Raw genomic sequence first — 20,722 nt, 5'->3', positions numbered from 1 at the left:
TGAAGTGATTAACAGATAATTACATGCATGGGTTGCATAACACACAAGTAACACTCTGAGCATTGGCTGATCGGATTGTCATTTGATGAGGAGGAATATGTGAGAGGGTTTGTTTGACAGCTTGAATTATTAATTTGTTAGAGGACGTTTTCTCTTCTTGTTTTTTTTTTTTTTTCGAGAAAATGGCGGTGACCGTTTCTGACCTCTGATTGCAGCAGGTCAGTCACCAGCAGGTCTTGGTTGCACAGGGAGTTTCACCGACTCTTCCCCAGCAGGATGTGTGTCATGCTGCTTTGTTTATTAGCCTGACTGTATCAGCGGATTATCAGAGAGATGAGCTCAGTTGTCCCCACAGAGGTGTTTATGAGGCGGCCCACACAATCCACACAATATTGAGGAAGCTGGCAAACCAGAAATATGAGTGTAGAGTTATCGAGGCAGCTCACAGACGTTCTGAAGCAGCTTCTGTGTGGTGGCTGTGGATTCACGACTCGATTCGCGTTGGAAACATTTATCGAGATGCAGCCTTCGTGTGGCCCTTTGCCTAAGAGATCTGGGCAATTTAATTTATAAATACATTTTCAAAAAAACGGTTAATCCAAACTGACATGGTTCAACTGCTAATTCAACAGCCAGGGGAGGAAATATACAGTTTTTTTAGGCTTTCAACAGATAAAGCAATTCCTCTTTGGATGTTTCGCCAGGCTGCAGGGGAATCAGTTGGATGTTTATCTCTGTTTTGAGGTGACTACCAATTTCACATGCTGTTTTCACAGATACTACATCTATCTCTGACCACGACTTCTCAGGTAAAACGCTATTTCTGTGTTTGGGCTTTGTGGGGCAGATGAATGTGCTACAACACCGACTTCTTAATCTTGACACATTTCCCGAAAGCTGCAGTCTCACCACTGCTCTGGCATCCAGCTTCAGCAGATGGTTTGTATCCTTCATCCTAGTTTTCAGTGATGCAACGCAAGATGATGCAGCTTTTTCATGTTCCCTGCATGACTTCTTCTGTTAAATTTCTTGCATCAAACCAAAGCCATGAATCATTGACCATTGACCTCTGGTTTAAAACAGCTGTAGTAGAAGGACACAGGACACAGAACCACCAAACATTTCACCATGAAAAAGAGGAGACAAAGGCATACAAATATTTAATTTACTCTAGTCAAATAAGTTTCCTTCAAATGCACTACAGTAACTATATGTTTAAAATGGCAGACTTAATCCATATCGTTTATAGGCTACTGTATCAGGCTGCATATTAGGAGCTTACTGAGAATAATACAATAGCAACAATAGCCCTATATCACATTATACGATTTCAATAAGCTGTTTAAGTCTAAATATTTAGGAAACTGATTGATCTACAGCGCCAATCACACAATATAAGCATACACAGCTAATGAGTTATCTCTAATACTGTAACGCATATAATCTGAATACCAAAATATGATACACAAGTCATACATTCACACAATACATATGTATATCAGTTAGCTTATACATATATTTGTACATTTATGAAATCTGACGTCTAATTATAAAAGATACAAAGTTGAAATTGCATTTCAAGAACATAGAAATGACATAAACGTACAAAACAAATCGTAATGAAAATGTGGCACTTGAACGTCCTCTGCTACATTCGTGATACAGTCAGTGCACTCGTCTGGCAGTGCTGCATCCATCAAAAAGTCACAGACAATATTTTTTTACAAGAAATCTTGTAAATTATCTCACAGGTGAAAATCTTAATCCTGCACAGCTCAAAGAAGTAGTTTGATATATTCAGGGAAATACACTAAATTTTTGTATTAAATTATTTAGATGAGAAGAGTCATACTACTGTTGGCTGTACAATAATAGTTTTTGGTCAGATGGTCAAATATGCGATCTTCCCAAAATTTCAAAAGATTCCTTCACAACTTTCAATTTCTTTAATTCCCGATAAATCACAAAAACGCACAATGTGTAGCATAAAACGCATTATCTTGAAATGTAATTGTTTCTATTTAATACATACAAACTTTATTGACCAATAACTCTGTTTAAAATCAAGAAACTCATCTGATTGTTACATCAGGTACTATATTTATCAAATTAATCTATTTAAATGGCATTAATTCACCAAAGTACACACAAAGACAATCCTAATTATTGGTCTCATGAGAAGTAATTCTATTTGAACCCTAAAAGCTTATGTTGGTGTAGAAATATATGTTCGCAATCAGCAAATACTTTCATCTAAAATCTAAAAGAAGTTAAAAATGTGGCGCCAAGTTGTTCACCCTTATCCTGTCAAAGCTATGAAGTTATAGAGTGAAACGGACTCATCCGACCCCGGTTTACCTTTTCCTTATGTATCATACAGCACAAGTCATTATAAACGCAATAATATTGTACAACTGGTAATCGCTGCCCTCACAGAGTGGACGAGCTCTGCTTGAAGTCTTTGAGAATGACGGAGGCGTACGTCACATTTGGGGGGTTGCACAGAATCGACTCGGACACCGGCGAATTTGGGAAGGGGCTCATCGGGGGAACGGGGCAATCTCGGAAGGGGGAGGGAGGCATCAGAGCCAGAGAATCCTCCATCGCTAATTTGATCTCCACCAGGTCCTCCTCGTCGTGAATGTGTGCGTTGTTGTACATGTAGCCGTGGAGAAGGCCAAAGTGCTCGTTCTCCATCCCGTCCTCCTCCAGAGGGGAGGCGGGTTCCTCGTCGAATGGGTCGAGGTGCAGGGGCAGGAGGGGCTCCCGCTGGATGAGGTGGGCCTGGTGGTACACGGGCATGCCGCCGCTCACCGCCTCAGGCATGCCTATCATATCGTTGAGCTCCGGGACGTCACTGGTGAATTTGCTCACCACCATTTCCTCCTGCAGGTGGTCCATGATGACATGTTGGGGGAAAATCGTGTTTTTCTGCAGATACTCATGGGTAAAGACCCCCACCTCCCCGCCCACGTCTTTTATCAGCCTGCAAGCAGGTATCTGCCCGTGGGCCATCATGGGGGGAGTGATGGGGGGGTTATATCCAATCAGGTCACTCTCCTCCTCCTCAGCCACGTTGTAGAGAGTCTTAGTGCTGAGGTTGGAGAAATCCAGTGCTGTGTTTTGGTATGTGTTAGTTAAGGGTTTGATGACAGCCATCTGATTGGAACCTGCGTCCTGTCTCTTCACATGCACTGACAGTCTGTGCCACATGTGATCCCCTTTTGGAGGATGTCTTGCACCTGGTTCAGACCATGACACAGACTTTCCATTAGAACTATGAACAAAATAAAGATGGCTGTTACTTCACAGGAACCCAGAAGGTGGAGACAAAAAAAGAATATAATTTTTGGCTCATGTAAAAAACACTATCCATAATGTAAAAAGTATTTTTAATATCATGTATTATTCCAGGGTATCTGCAGGTTAGAAAATTTTGAATTCACTTCCATTTAAAAATGGCCTTGAATATTTTCTTTTCTCCACAAAAGACACAGGTTAAATGTTTGTGTATCTGATTCTGTACTGCAGGAAAGTTCTAGAATATAAAATAATTATTAATAATAAGATATCATTATTAATAATTATAGGCCATATTGTCCTCCTTGGTTTTTAATACATCCTTACTTTTAAACAGCCTAATATAGAATATTATTCATTAGGAAAAAGTTTTGAATTGAATTTGTTGAACCTGCAGAAACCCTGCAGTACTCTGTATTTGTGATTTCACTTATCATCCCTTAGCACACAGAGATGCTTGTTTTAATTTTACCAACAGGTTAAAGGTTAAGATGGCTGTGTGAATTGAGTACTGACCTATATCCGTCACACTTTACAACAGGTGATCCTATGAAAGTGAATACAGTGAGACGTCAGGTTCCCTTTGAGAGGGAATTACAGTAAAACCAGCATCCCTGAGGTGCCTCAGGAGCGAGACTCAGACTCAATTACTGAACCTACCTGCCGTTCCCAGGGTTCTTCTTCCTCTTGAACATGTTGAGTAGGCTGTTGCTCCGGCAGACAACCTTGCCGTCCCCGACGTGCATGCGCACGGCATCGGAGGTGGTGAATGCGCTGCGCACGTTTCGCTCTGGTTTGGCAATGATGATGTACATCTTTGGTGAGAACATACAGCCCAAAGCTACAGTCACGCTGAGGCTCACGGAGAAGGACGTTGTGATGATCTTGTAGTTGCTCCCGAAGTAGATCGGCACAAACGCCAGCCAGATTATACATGTGGTGTACATGGTGAAGGCGATGTATTTGGCTTCGTTGAAATTTGCGGGAACGTTGCGGGTCTTGAAGGCGTAATAGGTGCAGCTCAAGATAAGCAGGCCATTGTAGCCCAGAGGGGCGACGACCACGAAGTTGCTGGTGTTGCAGATGAGGAAGACTTCTCTGATGCTGGGGTAGGATTTGACTGGTTCCGGCGGCTCCATGACGATGAGGGTGACCTCCAAGGTGAGCTGGACACTGATCAGGATAGAGGCGATAACCACCTGAGCCCAAGCGCTCATGAACCTCGGCTTCCTGGTGCAGATTTTCTTCTTGCTGCCTGCCAGGATACGGGCGATGCGGTTGGTTTTGGTCACCAGGGCAGAGTAGCACATGGCGGCGGAGAGTCCCACCAGAAGCCGCTGGAGGTAGCATGAGGCCACGGTGGGGCGGGCGATGAGGGTGAACGGACACAGATAGCCCAGGAAGATGCCTGCCAGGATGATGTAGCAGAGCTCCCGGCTGGAGGACTTGACCACGGGCGTGTCGCGGTACAAGACAAAGATAAAGGCAACAAACGACGTGACCAGGATGCCCAGGCAGGAGAGGACCACCTGGATGATGGACTCTGGATTGCTCCACTCCAGGTAGTGCAAGGGGATTGGTTCACAGCCTGAAAAGGGAGAAAAACACAAGAATAAATAAACAAGTCACAAGATACTAAAAGCAACTTGTAAAATATTCATATTTCTCGGGACAAGCCAGTTGGAAAAACTTTGGATTCTAAAAGTGCTCAATCAAACGTGACTTTGCCCAGAGAGAATGAAAAGATTCTTAGGTCTTGTTGTGTGAAATCTTTCAAAATGAATCAAATAGATTTTAGCCTGTGAAAATGCGCTAAGTCTCGAAGTAGGTTTTTAGCTCAACTATAAATAAACCCCTTTCTACTGAGCCACGGCCAGGCTGGGCCACAGCCATGGAGGGACGGGGCCAATGCAGCAGGACAAAGAGAAAACGCTGCGTTTTTCATGGATCCAAATCAGATCTGTTTTCAGCTTCATGTTGAGAACACAGTTTGGAAATCTGATTGACTTAACATTAAACAGAAGGGGGATTTTATATTTATATATTTAAACTCCAGTAAATACTTGTCACCTTTGTGCTCCACATTTTTCTAATAGCCAAAGATTTTCGGGTTGCGTGGAGGCAGGACGGTCCTTATTAAAAAAAGGGCCTTTGAGCGGCACAGAGGGGCCTTTGAAAGTGGGCCAGAGGAGCAGTAAGTGAAGTGAGGCTGTTGTCGGGTAAAACGCTGAAGATGATGAATGGCTCTCAGATGTCATGGGAAGGCAGTGAAACTAGGACAGGACAGGTTTATGAGAAAGTGCTGCCAGAAGAATCTCAGCATGACAAACTGTGCAGAATGCAGGTGGGGGGAGGAGGTGAGGAAAAGCTTAGAGGAACTTAACTTTTTTACACAGCCTCTAATTGCATTTTAAAATATCTCTCATCTCTGGGAGCATCAGGCTACAGGAACTCAGCCTGTGGCCACTAAATTAATTTTGATGGGAAGGTATTTTGCAGAGCAGCAAAATCTTCTCCTCTTATCAGGTGAGGTATTTGTCTTGGGTACGTTTTGCAGAGATTAAATTAAACCACAATCGTATCGCACATGAAGCGGCACGTCATATGTGAAGGAGCCGATTAGCATAGCTTAGCAAAAAGGCTGGAAACAGGAGGAAACAGGTCCTCTCTACGGAGGCAGACATGTTTTTTTTACAGTTGCCCAGACTGGACAAAGTAAAAAATGTTTTGAGTTTTTATGACAACTTTATGACAAATTCTAGACACCGAACCTTTAAGAAAAACCTTATTGGCCGATTTTGCTCTTTACTGAGTGCTTCACCCAGTTTTCCATTGTTTCCCGACTTTACTCACAGCAAAGTCAACTACCTACTTTATATAGCCTTATATTTAACAGTGAGCTCTCAGCAAGGAAGCAAATTAGCATATTACCAAAAATGTTGAAGTAACAAAAAAGCAGAGTAAAAGAGAACAAACCCACCTTCCAGCTCAGTGTCCGGCCACCAGCCCAGCTCACAGGCCTTGCACGTGAACTCGTCCTGGACGATCTCATTGTCTTTGCAGGCCGTGCAAATCCAGCAGCAGCTCACCTCCCCCTTCCTGATCACCTGCTCAGTGAAACATACAAAGACATGTCATGATACATTTCATGACAATTACCTGTCTGAGGTTGTTTGTGTAAAATATCATTTAGATAGAAAAATCTAGATAGAAAGATTTTTAAGTTGACAAAGATAAATCCAGGTATATAAAAGTTTCACAATTGTTTATAATTCATATAGTTCTTTTTTTTAACTTTTGCATAAAGCCATAAAGTGAATTAATAGATTATGTTTACAGAATTTGTAAATAACATATTAATACAACAGTTTAATTTACAAATGACTGATTGGATTTGAATAATGGTTTTACTAATGGTAATTTTTACAGTAGTTCTAATCCAGCAACAACAAATTTTGGGTCGCCAAGTGATGGGATATTATTAAAGTTCATATTCACACTTACAACATAGACCTGATAATTAAAGTATATTTAACTGCCTATTAACATGTTTAACTACACACTTTGTTTCAGTAATTATCTGAGAATTAATTAATAGATTTCCCTCTTTTAAAACTGAATCCTTACCAAATATAAACGATAAACGCCATTCAACGTCATTTTCCCCAACCTGGCAACCCAGAATGTGTTTTAACAGTATACGTTCACAACATGTAGAGGTTGTATATTTGCCTTGATCTCTCCTTTGGAGCAGGGCTCACTGCAGACAGAGCGGACTATGTCGCTGAGGTTCATGTGGAGCATTTCATCATCAAGACTGAGGACGCCCTCGTGCCAGGAGCCAGTGTTGATGTAGTCGTAAACACCGGACTCCACGCGCTGGAAGTTCATAATCTCATACCTGAAGGTGAACGGAGAGCGAGGAGTTAGAGGAGAGCTCCAGACGCTGAATCAATTCCTAAGGGGAAATAAGAGTTCTTTACAGCCACTTAGAAGAGAAAAGGAGTATTTTATCAGCAGGGGGCCTGTCAGCGGGTTGATCGATAGTTCCTGGTGCTGATATTTCTGGCTTTCACCTCACTTGCTCTCTGATTTGCAATGAAAACCCACCCTCACCTGACGAGGCAGTTTCAGTTCCTCTCGGTGAAGGACAATAGTTGAAGAAAGGGACAAGATAAGAAGGGAAAAGATAAAAAGCCCTTTTTAAAGTGTGTTAATGAAAAATTATATATTCTATTTATCTCTGTGTTTTATTTTTTTTATGTGTTTGATTAGATGTATTAGAAGTCATGAAATCAGATTAGTGCAATTCTTTTTGCACAGTTAAAATTTCCCTGATATGACTGATACAAAAATTATGCAATTATACAGACTGACAGGAGTTTCACAGTCTTCTGAAATATAAGTTCAGCATTACTTCTTCTGATAAACACACTTTGGCACAATAATTTATATTTTTAATTGATTTTCACCTAATACCTAATCAATACACAGATTTGTATAGAGTTTTATCAAATTGATGTAGTGGCCCTGGCCCTGAAGATACAAACTGTTTAGAGATGAATTGTTGAAAAGTTGTGCAGTATTTTATTAATCTTTCATCAGTGAAGAACTGTAAGGATGCAAACTCTTATTTCCATTACTTACACAGGAGAGGATGGAATTCCTTTTGAAGGATATCAAATTTAGTCTGCGGTCGTAGTGATTCGAGTGAAACCACAAACCTCTTGGACTTTTTTAAGAATTACTGCTGGGAACAAAAATATAAATTTTACCTCCCGGGTGAGTCCCCGTTCTCGTCGAACCATATGTCCTCCCCAGAGACACCAGTGAAGGACGTCTTGAGCAGAAAGTCCAGCAGGTGGCTGCCATCAACGGGTTTCATGTTATCGCACAGCCCCACGTGGCCGTAGCACAGGTGAGTGTGCATGTCATGCAGCCCGTGGGCCATGGCGTAGATGGCGTTGATGACGAAGCCCATCTTGCTGTCCTGAACGTAGTTGTCCTCCAGACTTTCGTAACCTGTCCACACACGAGGGAACAGTGAGGACTCATCCCCATCATATGCATCTCATTAACAGCCTTACAGGAGGGGCTTCATTGCTGCAAGCGGTAGCGTGTTAAGCGTTTCAAGACTTGTCTAACTTTCAGGTGTGTGTTGCATGACGTCACTTATTACAAAGCAGTGATAGGGTGCTCACAGATGCAGTCTTATCATTACTCTCTGCCGGCAGCAAGCTACACGTCTTTTCCTGTGTGGGAGGCGGATTCAAAGGAGCTGGACGTCTCAGGAAATGTTACCATGGCAGGACTGTGCCTTTGTGCTTTCAGGACACAGGGTTTCATTGGAATTGGGTTTGAAACCCTGTGCGGCTAAACACCTGTCTCTTCAACTAGGAAAAATCCACCAACCCGTCGTTCTCATGAGTTTGGATCTCCTGTCGTCTCTCTGCATATTTTTTTCCTTCAAACAAACACGACGAGTGAATGTGAGAGAAATGATTCATACTCGTATATGCAAACAGTGTGCTGTGTTCAAACACACCCTATCAGTTAGTGTAATGAAAGCTAAAAAAATGAAAGCTAAAAAAACTCTGGGAAAAGAGTCTTTTCCCAAAGTAGAAACGACCCTGTCAAATCAGCACATGGCAGAGACGGATAAAAACAAACTAATTAACGATTCTTCAAATATCAATTGGACTCAAAGATTAACCGATTAGGATTTGGTTGTCAAGGTCAAAGGTCAAGGTCACATCCGTGGCCATAACTCAAACATGAATAAACTAATCATGAAATCATGAATTTAACACAGTCTTCTAATAGGAAACAATTAGTAAGTGATGACAAACCTTTGTCCAAAGTTTCATCTCTTCACTTTGACATCATAATTACACTTCAAGATGTTTTTAAACACCTCAGGAACAGAAGTGGAGATTATGATCATATTTCCTGCAACTCATTCGTTGGCAGAGAAAAACAACCACAATTCTTGTTATTTACCTCTGCAAGGACATTACTTTTCCATCTGCATTTGTAAATCTGTTTGTCTTTTTGGAGAATTATACAGAAACTATTGTGGAGGGGTGGTGCATGACCCAAGGAAGAAGCTATTCCATTTTGCAGCAGATCCTGATAAATGGGCAGATCGAAGAATTTTTCACTTTCTTTGATATGGCGAGTGACCTTCTACTGCCAGATTGGCCAAACATAAGCTGTGCTCTATTCTCATGTTTTATTTGACATATTTCTTTCCAATATTTTCTCACATATTAAAATAACAAATGTGCGGATTTTGCTGCCTTGGCGGAGATACAGTAGGAATTCTCTGTGTTCCATCTACATTCATCATTTCTCCGTAACATTGTCACCTGATACAAGAGAAACAGAATTACCCCACTCAACATTTAGCTGTATCTGCTGGGACACTGTCTGCAGTGCAAACAAACACATTAACTGCAAAGTCCACTGGGTAAAGGCAGCTGGTTGAGCGTCCGGCGGGAACTGCTGTCGATGACCTAGTTAACGGCTCCTTGGCGTTTCTCTCGCTTCACTCACTATGATGCAATGATGTCATGATGTCAGCATGCAAGCAGAGGACCTACTGCTGCACGATGGAGGGAGTCGGCTATGGGACAACTGAACGTCTCGGTGTGTCACATCAGTTCAACTCTAATTTGCACAAATGCAAACTTCTTTACCGTCTCTGCGGCTACATGCAACTTAAGTGTGTTACCATCTCACTCAAATGTTATTGGGCTGTTTTATACTGTCTCAAGGCCAGAAAGGGTGCGAGAGCACAAAGTGAGAGCAGATAAGAACCAATTGTTGGGCTGCTCTCACTGCAATGTCACAAAAAAATAAATACAACACATAAATAGAAACATCCCAATAGCTTCATATATTAGAGGTGGACTGAGATTAATCATAATTTTAGGTAATTGTGAATAAAACACACTTTAATTATCACAACACAGGATTAAAAGTATCTTAATACCAGTCGACCTCTATATATATATATTTATATATGTATATTGCCAAAGTGAGGAGCGTTAACAATCCATTCAGAGGAATTCACTCACCGTCCTGGAGTTCTACATCAAAATAAATAAATAAAGACATATATTATAGATAAAGAAACGATAGAACAGGACAGCAAACTGTAACTCTACCCCCACTTACGAGACAAAAATAAAGAGTCTATCATCTGCCATTAAAATATGATGGTTGAGTAAAAGCTTGAGGTATGGGCACAATAAAGGGGAGATGCTCTATTCCTTGTATAAATATTTAAAAAAAAAGGTGTAAATGCTGCAAAGGTAAGAAGATTAAAACAAGTGCAAAAAGGAAGGAGGGGGCTATGGCAAAAACAAATTCATAGAATAATCTTGTGAGCTGTCAACTGAGGCGTACGATGTCGTTTCTTGCTGCATGCATAATTTTATATTTACGTTTATCAATACACTTAAAATAAAGTTTTTGAAAATAGAAGGTGCCTATCCACTTTTACTGCAAGATTGTAAACGTAAATATATACATTTGGACACTTATTTTTAAAACCAAAAAAATAAAAATAAGTATGAGCAGTATGTGAAAAGATATTTTTGGAAACGTGCTTGTTGAGCATTGTTTCCTGAAACCAAGAATTTAAGCTAATGCATTTACTTTGTTCCTTTGCAAGAGAAAAAAGGATTTAAGTTACCTAGATCCTCATCCTCTGTAAAGCCACGTGTCACAGAAATGAACAATGTGAGAAAATAGGTGTTATTGAGGTGACTCCGGGAGAATTCTAACCTCTGGCACGTCTCATTCATAATTAAAAAGAGTGTGTTCCAGTTTACGGGGCCTTTTGGCATCATGCTCCGAGCTTTGCACACGTCACAGCAGCTCAAGGAGACACGCTGATGTGCACGGCAGCGTAAAAACTGTAAACCAGGAAGAGCTGCAGGAAGCATCGTAATTGCTCCACCGGTTGTTTAGCTACCTGAGCAGTTGCGTGCATAATTCATGTTCTCCTGCGGGTGTCCAGGGAGGCGGCACTGGAAGCGGTACTGCCAGAACTCGGGGAACCAGGGGTTGCGGGTGTTGGTGCTGAGCCGGAGCCTCAGGAAGTAGTCGTCGAAGGAGGAGACCTCGTCGGACTGCAGCTTCACGGTGATGCCGCCCACCGCCTCCTGTTCGTAGCCCTCCACCACCTCGATGCGGTCGGCCCAGCCGTCACTGGAGAGAGGAACACGCCACACTTAGTGCTAAACCAGCCCCAGTTTGTACATTCCCATGTATTATTCAGAAGTTTGAGTCAAAGAGCCTAATGTGTTTTTCTTTCGGGAAAATAATACCTAATGACTTTTAACAAAAAAAACATAATAGGCCATTAACAACACTTACTAAGATATTTCCAGATTCTGTTTAGAACCTTTTTTCCATTTTACAACAGAGGCGGTTTGTGACTCTTGGCTTTATATTGCTTTTTTGGAAGAAGTCCATATATGAGTGAATAATAACTCTCACTTTTCTTTGCAGCCTCTGTTGATGTCTTCCCAGGTCACAACCTTCACTAATGTCTATGATCTATAATGCTGGCATCCTATAGTCAGTACTGTAAATCTCCTGTGTTACTATATTCTACTACATACAACATTTTACTTGACATGTATGTGTGTAATTCGAAATGATTATGTGAAGTTATGTTCACTAGGAGTTGTGGGATTCACTGAAGCATGGATTCTTTGGAACTGCTTGAAACTGAATTATACTTTAAGGATTATCTCTATCTCTATCTTAATCAATCTCTACCTCTTAATGTCACTTTGGATATTTTCATAAAGAAATTATGCAATTAGAGAAGTCTTTGAGGATTCTGGAAATGCATGTTTTAGTCAGTGACTCGCATGTAATGTTAATACAGGTGACATAAAAAAAAAACTGGGGTCTAGATGCTGAAGGATAACTTGCTTGTGTATGTCTGTAAAGCTTTGGTTTAAAAAACATTTTTCCAATTAAATAGATCTACATTACTTAAACAGCTCTCTGAAAAGTTAAAATTATTGAAATACAAGAATACTTATATAAACCAAACCCCATTTTTAACAGCTCTAAAAGTCACAATTTTATAGCAGCCAACAAACAGTTATTTCCTGCTGTTATTTTTGCTGCACCACATGCAGCCTGAAAAACCAGACTGAGGCTGAATCCTGCAGAAATCTTCTCCCTTTTGTTTCCCTGACTCTGCTTCTCTCTCAGCCTCCTGCTGCCGGGCATAGAGAGTTCACTGTTCTTGGGGGGGGGGGAGAAAAGGAAAAAGTCCGTAGACACAATCACAGGAGCTGGAGTTACTTCTATGAGTCAAATATGAAGGAGGATTTGGAAGATGGAGACCTGAAAAAGCATTAATGAGGAGGATGTGGCACAGAGAGCAGCTCGCTCTACTGCAACAACTCACCAGAAAAAAAAGTACAGTTTCCTCCTTTCCCACAGAAGAAGGATGATTGTAAGACAGATGTCAACTCACTGTCTCTGAACATCAAAAAAACAGTCAGGTATATTTGTGTATTGTTGAACTTTGAGCTAAACTGAACCAGAGATGTCAAATCAGTTCCAAAATCCACCATCTAAAAACGTATTCATGTCACGTCCCCAAAGGACCTTGAGAAAAGTTCATACTTCTCCCTGGTTAAAGTAAAGCTGCTGCAAAACTCAGAACAAAGACCCAGAAGGACAAACTCATGGAGGATGAAAACCGTCATGATCGGCTTTCAATCCCTTGATTTTCCAACAAGCACTGACATATGTGATTTTTAGATTCTCTATATTTACCTGTGCTAACAAGGCTTCTACAGATATTCTTGAACCCCTGAGGATGAATTTTAAAAACGTTGATGATTGGGGAGAGCGTGGCCTAGGTGATAGAGTGGGTCTTCTGCAACAAGAAGGTTGCCGGTTCGAATCCCACTCTTTCCCATCTGCATGCCTAAGTGTCCTTGGCAAGATACTGAACCCCTAAATAGCCCCTCATAAATGCTGAGTGTTCAAAAAATGTAAGTCGCTTTGGACAAAAGCGTCAGCTAAATGACATGTAATGTAATGTAATGATTCACGGTAATGTATTTGCCTCACTCATTTGCCAACTTTGATGTCGCCATTATTACGTTTTGTGATTAAATACCTGCAAAACCAATGAGATTCCCATGAGCCTCAGTTGTACTTTGATAACACACCTAGTTAGCAAATGTTGGCATGATAAAACATTGCACCTACTTTAAACATCAAACATAGAGCACGACCAATCAGAATGTGAGCATCGTACATTGACTAATTCATTTGTAATTTGCTGTTTCAGAGGCTTTTCCACAGAGACACAGGAGAATCTGGGGCGAAACAAAATCCAAATCGGATGAATTTTCAAAGTTGGTGATTGTTGCACGAGTTCATCTGCAGGACAAAAATATCAGCGACCAGCCTTCACGTCTGTGGTTTTTACAAAGCGACGCCAGCAGCACGTGTGGCTTGGCTCCCACTTCAAGAGACGACCTGACCACTGTTCTCCAGTGCGACAGTATCATCGGTACCTGGCCATCTGCTTCCCAGCATCACACAACACCCCCCCCCCCTCCCCTCCCCCCAGTCCAACGCTGCGAGCGCCAAAAACCTGCAGCTCTGACGTCAACCAACGCACGTTCACAGCACAGACCCACAACACAGTTCTAATATCACACAACTACGGGTCGTTTATTTTCGGCATTCATCAGACGACGTTAATGAAAATCCTCACGCAGGGTTCAGAATAATGTTGAGGACATTAACTAGGCATCGACCAAGTATTTGCAAAACTGGTATATTCTTTAATCGTTTCCAAGGCAACGGCAGCTTTCGCACGAGAGTTGAATCAAACGAGTTGTTCTGCTGTTTGACACGTGTGTGATCTGTGGTGTGAGAGCAGACGTTTCTTTCATCCTCCACGCAGCGGAAGACGGATGGCTGATGACCAGCACCTCGGGCGTTTCCGATTGGCCCATTACACGGGCCTGCGTGTGTTCACTTACTGCATCGCTCTAAAAAAAAACATTTTCCTTTTTCAGTAGTCTCCTTGACCCAGAAAAATGCACACACACACACACACACACTGTTTCTGTCTTTCTTACACACACACATAAACATAAACCGCTCCACCAAACTCAGGCCCTCCTTTTAGCAGCAGTGCAAACTCGAGTGGAAGGAACAAGAGTTTAGACTTTAAAACGCCCTATTTCTCCCCCCCACACACACATGCATTTCATCATTCTGGGTTTCGGAGGAGGCGGTTTGAGTCGTCAGCCTCTGTGAATTAGGCCGCCACACATTAGCGGACCGTTTCTCAAGTAAATTAACCATAACAGCTTTCCCCCCAGTCTTGTTTCAGGTGTTCCAAACACTCCTAACAGGACTCGAGATTGGCTGAGACTACGGCGTGTCTGCTATAAGTGCTGATATGAGCTTTGATGTTCACTGCTTCCACATTCCCCAGCTTATGCTGGAGGTGCTGTCCCATATTAGCCCATCCTGCCTGTGATCTGACAGCGAGAGGGGGAGCTCGCTGCACGGATGCATTATTCATTACTGAGCCTGACTCAAAGCATCTTCTGCTTTCACAGGAACTCTACTCCCAGAAGAAGAAGAAAGGATATTCTGCTTCTATATGAACTTTGGTGTAGACCTTCCATCCTGAGTGGGGCTGCAGATTATAACAGAGAATTCAGCATCTGTGTTTTCCTCACAGAACATTGGTGTTGTTTGTTTGGAAAAAATGTCTATGAATTGATAATCTCATGTTTTGATGTGTTTAAATAATTATCAATGTCAGTGTCACGGCGTTAATTTGCTGAACTGAATTGGAAACCCTTTTTTTTTAATCCATTCGTTTTTTGCCATTTATGTTGTGAAGAACTTTCTAACCTTGTTTGGATAAGTGCCATACAAATAAGTTATCAAATATAATAATAATGATTTTTATTATTTATATTTTATCCTGATTGTTTATGACCCTGCAGGCCTGTGTAGCAGATTATTGTTATTGTTTTCACCCCCTGTCTGTGTGTGTGTGTGTGGGTGTGTGTGTGTGGGTGTGTGTGTGTGTGTGTGTGTGTTTGCGTGTGGGTGTGTGTTGTCTTGCATACATTTTGCAAGGTATCAGCACAAATAATAGAGCGAGAGAGACAATCTAAAGCTTATATTCTGAACAAACAAACAAAACAAACAAACAAGAAAGCAAAGTGCTCAGGAAATGAAAATCAATTCACTGAGGAAGAATGAGGGATGCAATCTAAAGCTTCAGAGCAGTTACTAACTGGACCTTGATGTAAGATTGTTCCAGTTATCGTCAACAAACACCATCTTGTGATGCAGCTGAAAGCTATAGCTTTATCTTGCCACGAATGTCATCAATCAGTGTGGAACAATGGGAAAAGTTTTATTTAACCTTTTTGGGATTGAAACTTTCAATTATCCGGATCAATTCTTCTTTAAAATCTGTCAAAAACCGACTGCTAAAATGAAAGAAAGCTTTCTTTTATTTCAGTAATTTTGAAAACGTGTGTGCTTCTCCTCAAACAGAAAACATAACACACAAAACTACCCCCCCCCCCCCCCCCCCCCCCCCCCCGTGGGAAAACAATCTCTTACAAACCTTCCAATTAGGAGGAACTCTCCGGCTACTCCGAGCCGTCTCATGGCCATGAGCAGGCCGCGGACTGTCATGCCTTCACAGAAGCAGACAACCACTCGGGCCTTTGGCAGACGCTCGCGCAGTTTCCTCAGCAGCCTGTCGAAGTGCTTCTCGCCGGCGTTGCTGTAGATCTTGTCAGAATGGGCGATGCAGATGCCGTCCTGCGAGGCGAGCTCTTTGAACACTTCCATCCCACTCTCCCCGTAGTTACCTGAGAAAGACAAGAGGCGCTGTCAGGGGAGCTTCACTCACGGGAGGGAGGGAGAGATCAATGGGTTTGGATTTAAAAGTTCCCTCTGGATTTCAATTATTTATTTTTTTGTTCTTCTTCATTCTGTTAAAACTATCCAGGGAACGTTTTGCTGAGAACACACATCTGTCCCTTCAGCTTTAAACTGGTCCGTTGTGTCCCCAGATTTCTTTTTATGGAAACACGAGGAGCACAACTGGAGCACACTGGGTGAAGGTGACCTCCACTGTTCACTGATGACGAGAGAAGCACTTATCATCTTTTAGGTTGCCTCTCCAGATGTCCCCAACCAGCAAGTATACAACATCACTGACAAAGCCAGCAGACATCCTCTCTCTGCCCCTGAAACGCCTTATAACAAGTACAAATATGCAGATTATAAAGATGGTAAATAAAGAATGCCTTCCAGATTTCAATTAGATCAGCTCATATTCCCTCAATAAATAAATAAATAAAAATAGATTGAGTATTTCAAGTATTACATCTGACACTTGTTCATGTGGGGGGTATATTAATTATCATAATCTTTGCTTGAATGTATACATCCTTTGACATGATTATGTGTTTTCAGTGTGCAATCTGGATTTATCTGTTTTCATTACAAAGTAAGCAAATGTTTTTTTTCAAGGAGATCCAAGGATGTGTGGGAAGGAAATGGCGACTCATGGTGTAGCTGCAGAGTTTATCTTTGATCTTTTCTCAATGCAATGATTAACTGATGTAGAGAAGATGAAAAATGATCAAACATCAAACATCAAGGAGAAAAACACTTTCTATTTCCCTCTCTGCTTATTCTGATGTCACATGAATGAACCTCGAGAAAACTGTCTGTCAACCAAAAAGTCTTTATAATGTTATACTCATATTTGATATTTGATATATTCAGAGCCCCTGTCTCATGATGCAGCTTCTTTCTTGTGTCATCTTGTCTCCTGTTTTCCAGGTGTTTCAGAAGGAACAGAGAAAACAGGACTGTTGATTCCTTACAGACAGAATATTCTATTGACTATTGTGTCTTCAAGTCAACTTGTTAAAGACACAATGTCTTGTTTAGGCTCTGAAAAAGTTCATCAGGGCTACAGAGTTTGGGCCTTAAGTTTTCATCTGGAAGTGGACGTGTGGGGTTAGGACTCAGGGTCGATCCAATCAAACAGGTTATTACATCATGACAAACACTGTTCTCAAGTCATATTTGGGATATTTTGGCCTTTATTTCAATTTTGATAATTTTTTTAGAGAAATCTCTTGTTTTTCTGTGGACTTGCAATTCTGAAGCAATGAATGAGTCTTACCCTCTGTGTGCACTGCAGACACGTAGGTCCAGTTGTATCGTTTGATAATGTCCAACAGGGCCCTGGCTTGAAGTGTGTCTGAAGGCACCACCCTGAGAAAGTACTTAAACAAAGTCTTGTCACTGAGATCGATGCTAGTTGCAGAATAGGCGATCTGCGGGATGTTAAACAGCTGCAGGAGGTTTTGGACTTGAATCGCCACAGAGCTTGAGCCGGGCCCGATGACCCCGGCTATGGGCTTCTTGGTTGATGGCGGCTGACTGGACGGCACCCCCTCGATGCACCACTTGGAGCCGTCCTTGTCGTCCCGGATGGAGATGAGCGAGTCTCGTATGAACTCGATGCTCTGCTCCAGGGCCACGGAGGAGTGCCAGCAGGAGTCCCTGATCTCACAGCCCAGGGTGATGTTGGGCAACAGGTTCGGGTCCGAGTTAATCCGATCCAAGGCGTGGAACATGGCCTCCACTCTTTGGATGCCGTACTGCTCGCGGACCTCCCCACATTTCCTATCTGCCACCTTCTCAGCCGACGGTTGGTGGTGGACGGAGAAGAGGGCGCCGATTATAATATCCCCGTCCATCCTGGCCACCAGGCGGGAGGCAGAGCTCGGCACCACCGACCTCTCATACTTGCCCTTGGACAACTCAACAGCCTCGAACAGTAAAACAAGCAAATACAAACTGGCAGTCAGATAAATCATGCTGGACATTGTGCCACAGGAGCTGAATGTAGAATCATGTCCCCTTGATCATAATGGAGGTCCATCAATCCTCTTGTGGATGAGACGGCAATGACCTCAGCTGCTTCTTCTCCAGTGTCGTCATCCTGGATGTGAAAGACACAGGGCTTTAATTCCTTAATTTCCCTCATTTAACATGACCTACAGGGATTCATTAACTGATCAATCAGTCTATCAACCACACAAAAAAACATGAGTATCTTAGTAATCAGCTGATCATTTCTAAGCAAAAAGAAAAGAGATTCTCTTTTAGGAAGATATTTTGTTATTCTTCCAGTGTCCCTAATCTATTTTTAAGCAAACTATTTTCTTTTTTCCTGTGTAAAATGGTTTATTTTAACAATTGGTTAGGCCCCTCTATACACATACAGTACATACACATATACATATCATATACATATATCTGGTATGCACAGGAGTTTTGCCAACTTTTACCCGTAGCTCATCCAGCCTTACATTTACAGCCCCATGCATTTAATTCTTTTGATTTATCTAACCGTTTGTTTCATTCAATTGATCAAATCATAACCCTCTAAAATGTTGATTACACCCTAATATTCTGAAATGAATGATGCAAAACATGTAAAACAGACTAAAGAACATGCAGAATAAGGTGAATACTGATTTAGTTATGCCAAGTGAGTAAAGATCCAGAATAGAATCAATTCTTTCTATGGAAATTGGTTTGCAGAAATAATCCCAAGGCAACACTTATAGAGGTACATTGCATCTTTAAGCAGTCCTGGATTGGCACAGTTAGAGTTCTGAACATCCTCATTTTTGTGCATGTTTAAAGATTTATAGAATAAATTTAAAAAAAAGTATCTGTTTTTTTTGTATATAGAGGCATCACATTGTCCAGATGGGAGAAGTTTCGATGGGTAGGCGAGAGGATTGAGCGTCTCATCAGCCACACTGATCCTTGCCCTATTTGTGACGGTGCTATTTTACATACATCCCATACTTGCTCATATAAATAGTTTACTGGCTGCTCTTACTGATTTCTAACAGATACGCAGGAGGAAATCAAGACAACTAACATGAAGCTTTAAAGATGCTGAATGCAAATAACAAAGTTACACATGTGATGATGGAGAATCGTTTTGAGCTTCAGCACCATGGACAGTTGCATCTGTTACAGACGATTCTCTATTTCAACCTGCGACTGTTTCTCCAACTTTATCCCTCAGACCTAACACACACACACACACACACACACACACATACACACGCGCGCGTGCACAGAAACACGCACACAGACCTCCCTCTGAATCATCGTCCTATCTTTGACTTTAGCTCTAAAGACGCAAATCTGCAACCGGTGTCATTTACAGGTTTCAACATCACGTCACCTGCATGCACATGTACATGCACACGCACATGCACATTCAGCCCAATCAGAGCGTGAAGCTTAACTGACAGATCATCACTGAAAACTCGTGCACGTTCAGGTGAGTCAGTGCCTAAACGACTGTCATGACTTTACCTACCTGCAGCAGACAGGTCGGGACATCGCGGCTGTGACTGTGTCTCCTCTGGACTCCAGCTCCTCTCTCTCTCTCTCTCTCTCTGCTGTGGAAACAATGAGAGTCTCTCTCCCCCTCTCTCCCTCTCTCTCTCTCTCTCTCTCTCCCTCTCCCTCTCCCTCTCCCTCTCCCTCTCCCTCTCTCCCTCTGCACTGATCATGAGGTGCCCCCTTCTCCTCCTCTTCTTCCTCACTGCATCTTGAAAACGGGTCACGCTCACTGCAGTGCCCCTGATTTGAAACCACGGTTCACACACACAGACACACACACACCCAAACACACACACACACACATACACACACACACACACACACACGCACGCACACACACACACACACACACACATACACACACACAAACACACACACACACACACACGATTCAGACACTATAACACCAAGTCAGGCCATTAGTGGGGGACGACATATAACATGAATGTCTATGTAAATGTTGGTATTTAACCTGCTGTGCCATATCTTTGTGTGCAAGGCGTTTTGCGTTCCTAATGAAAACTATATAGAGACAGTTAAAACTTGACGTGCACGGCCCTACAGCTGCGTCGTGCGTGCAGCTGACAGACGTGATGCACTTTCAATACACCCCTGCAGCCGTAAAGGAATCGTGCTTTGCTGCTACCCTGTGGCTAAAAGTCGGTACTACATCCAAAACCTCGCTCAGCAGAATACATTTGTTATTGTTGTTGGAGTAAACTGTAGTAACAATGATTATAATTGTATATTCATAGAAGTAATAATAAAGAACTGAATAAAAGGGAGAAGAGTATAATTCATTTTTGTATTTGTTTTTTCCAAAAGACTTAATTTTGTTGTGTAGTATTAGGTTTATGTGATTGTTCTCATGTAAAAATATGTATTTTAGATTGATGCTTTGGCATGGTCTTTAAAGAGGTTATACATC

At 41.9% G+C, this 20,722-nt stretch overlaps 1 protein-coding gene across 5 annotated transcripts; it reads right to left on the bottom strand.

Annotated features, from left to right (window-relative positions):
• Positions 1-1,147: 1,147 nt before the first annotated feature.
• On the bottom strand, positions 1,148-19,824 carry grm1b (glutamate receptor, metabotropic 1b). 5 transcript variants are annotated; one of them, XM_062398123.1, is made up of 9 exons: positions 19,769-19,824; positions 17,540-18,364; positions 15,959-16,208; positions 11,282-11,517; positions 8,076-8,322; positions 7,033-7,201; positions 6,281-6,407; positions 3,961-4,888; positions 1,148-3,277 (listed from the first exon to the last, which is right to left on the bottom strand). In XM_062398123.1, the coding sequence occupies exons 2-9, from the start codon at positions 18,246-18,248 to the stop codon at positions 2,431-2,433; spliced, it is 3,513 nt and encodes a 1,170-aa protein (XP_062254107.1). In that variant the 5' UTR covers positions 18,249-18,364; positions 19,769-19,824; the 3' UTR covers positions 1,148-2,430. The 5 variants fall into 5 exon arrangements, with proteins under 5 accessions (XP_062254107.1, XP_062254106.1, XP_062254108.1 ...); XM_062398127.1 differs by lacking the exon at positions 19,769-19,824 and adding an exon at positions 3,817-3,847 and having other exon boundaries at positions 3,144-3,242; positions 17,540-18,674; XM_062398125.1 differs by lacking the exon at positions 19,769-19,824 and adding an exon at positions 3,817-3,847 and having other exon boundaries at positions 3,168-3,277; positions 17,540-18,674.
• Positions 19,825-20,722: the final 898 nt, after the last annotated feature.

Source organism: Platichthys flesus, chromosome 10 (assembly GCF_949316205.1).
Source record: "Platichthys flesus chromosome 10, fPlaFle2.1, whole genome shotgun sequence".
NCBI classification, from domain to species: domain Eukaryota; kingdom Metazoa; phylum Chordata; class Actinopteri; order Pleuronectiformes; family Pleuronectidae; genus Platichthys; species Platichthys flesus.
The sequence above is the reverse complement of the archived record's forward strand: the minus strand, read 5'-3'. Positions and strand labels throughout refer to the sequence as shown.

Bases quoted from the DNA above. Each gene is read 5' to 3' on its own strand.
- grm1b (XM_062398123.1), bottom strand. From the start codon at position 18,248: ATGTCCAGCATGATTTATCTGACTGCCAGTTTGTATTTGCTTGTTTTA. The intron at 8,323-11,281 runs GTAGCTAAACAA...GTGTGTGGACAG, and splicing joins TTATGCACGCAACTGCTCAG to GTTACGAAAGTCTGGAGGAC. The intron at 7,202-8,075 runs GTAAAATTTATA...GTTCACCTTCAG, and splicing joins AACGGGGACTCACCCGGGAG to GTATGAGATTATGAACTTCC.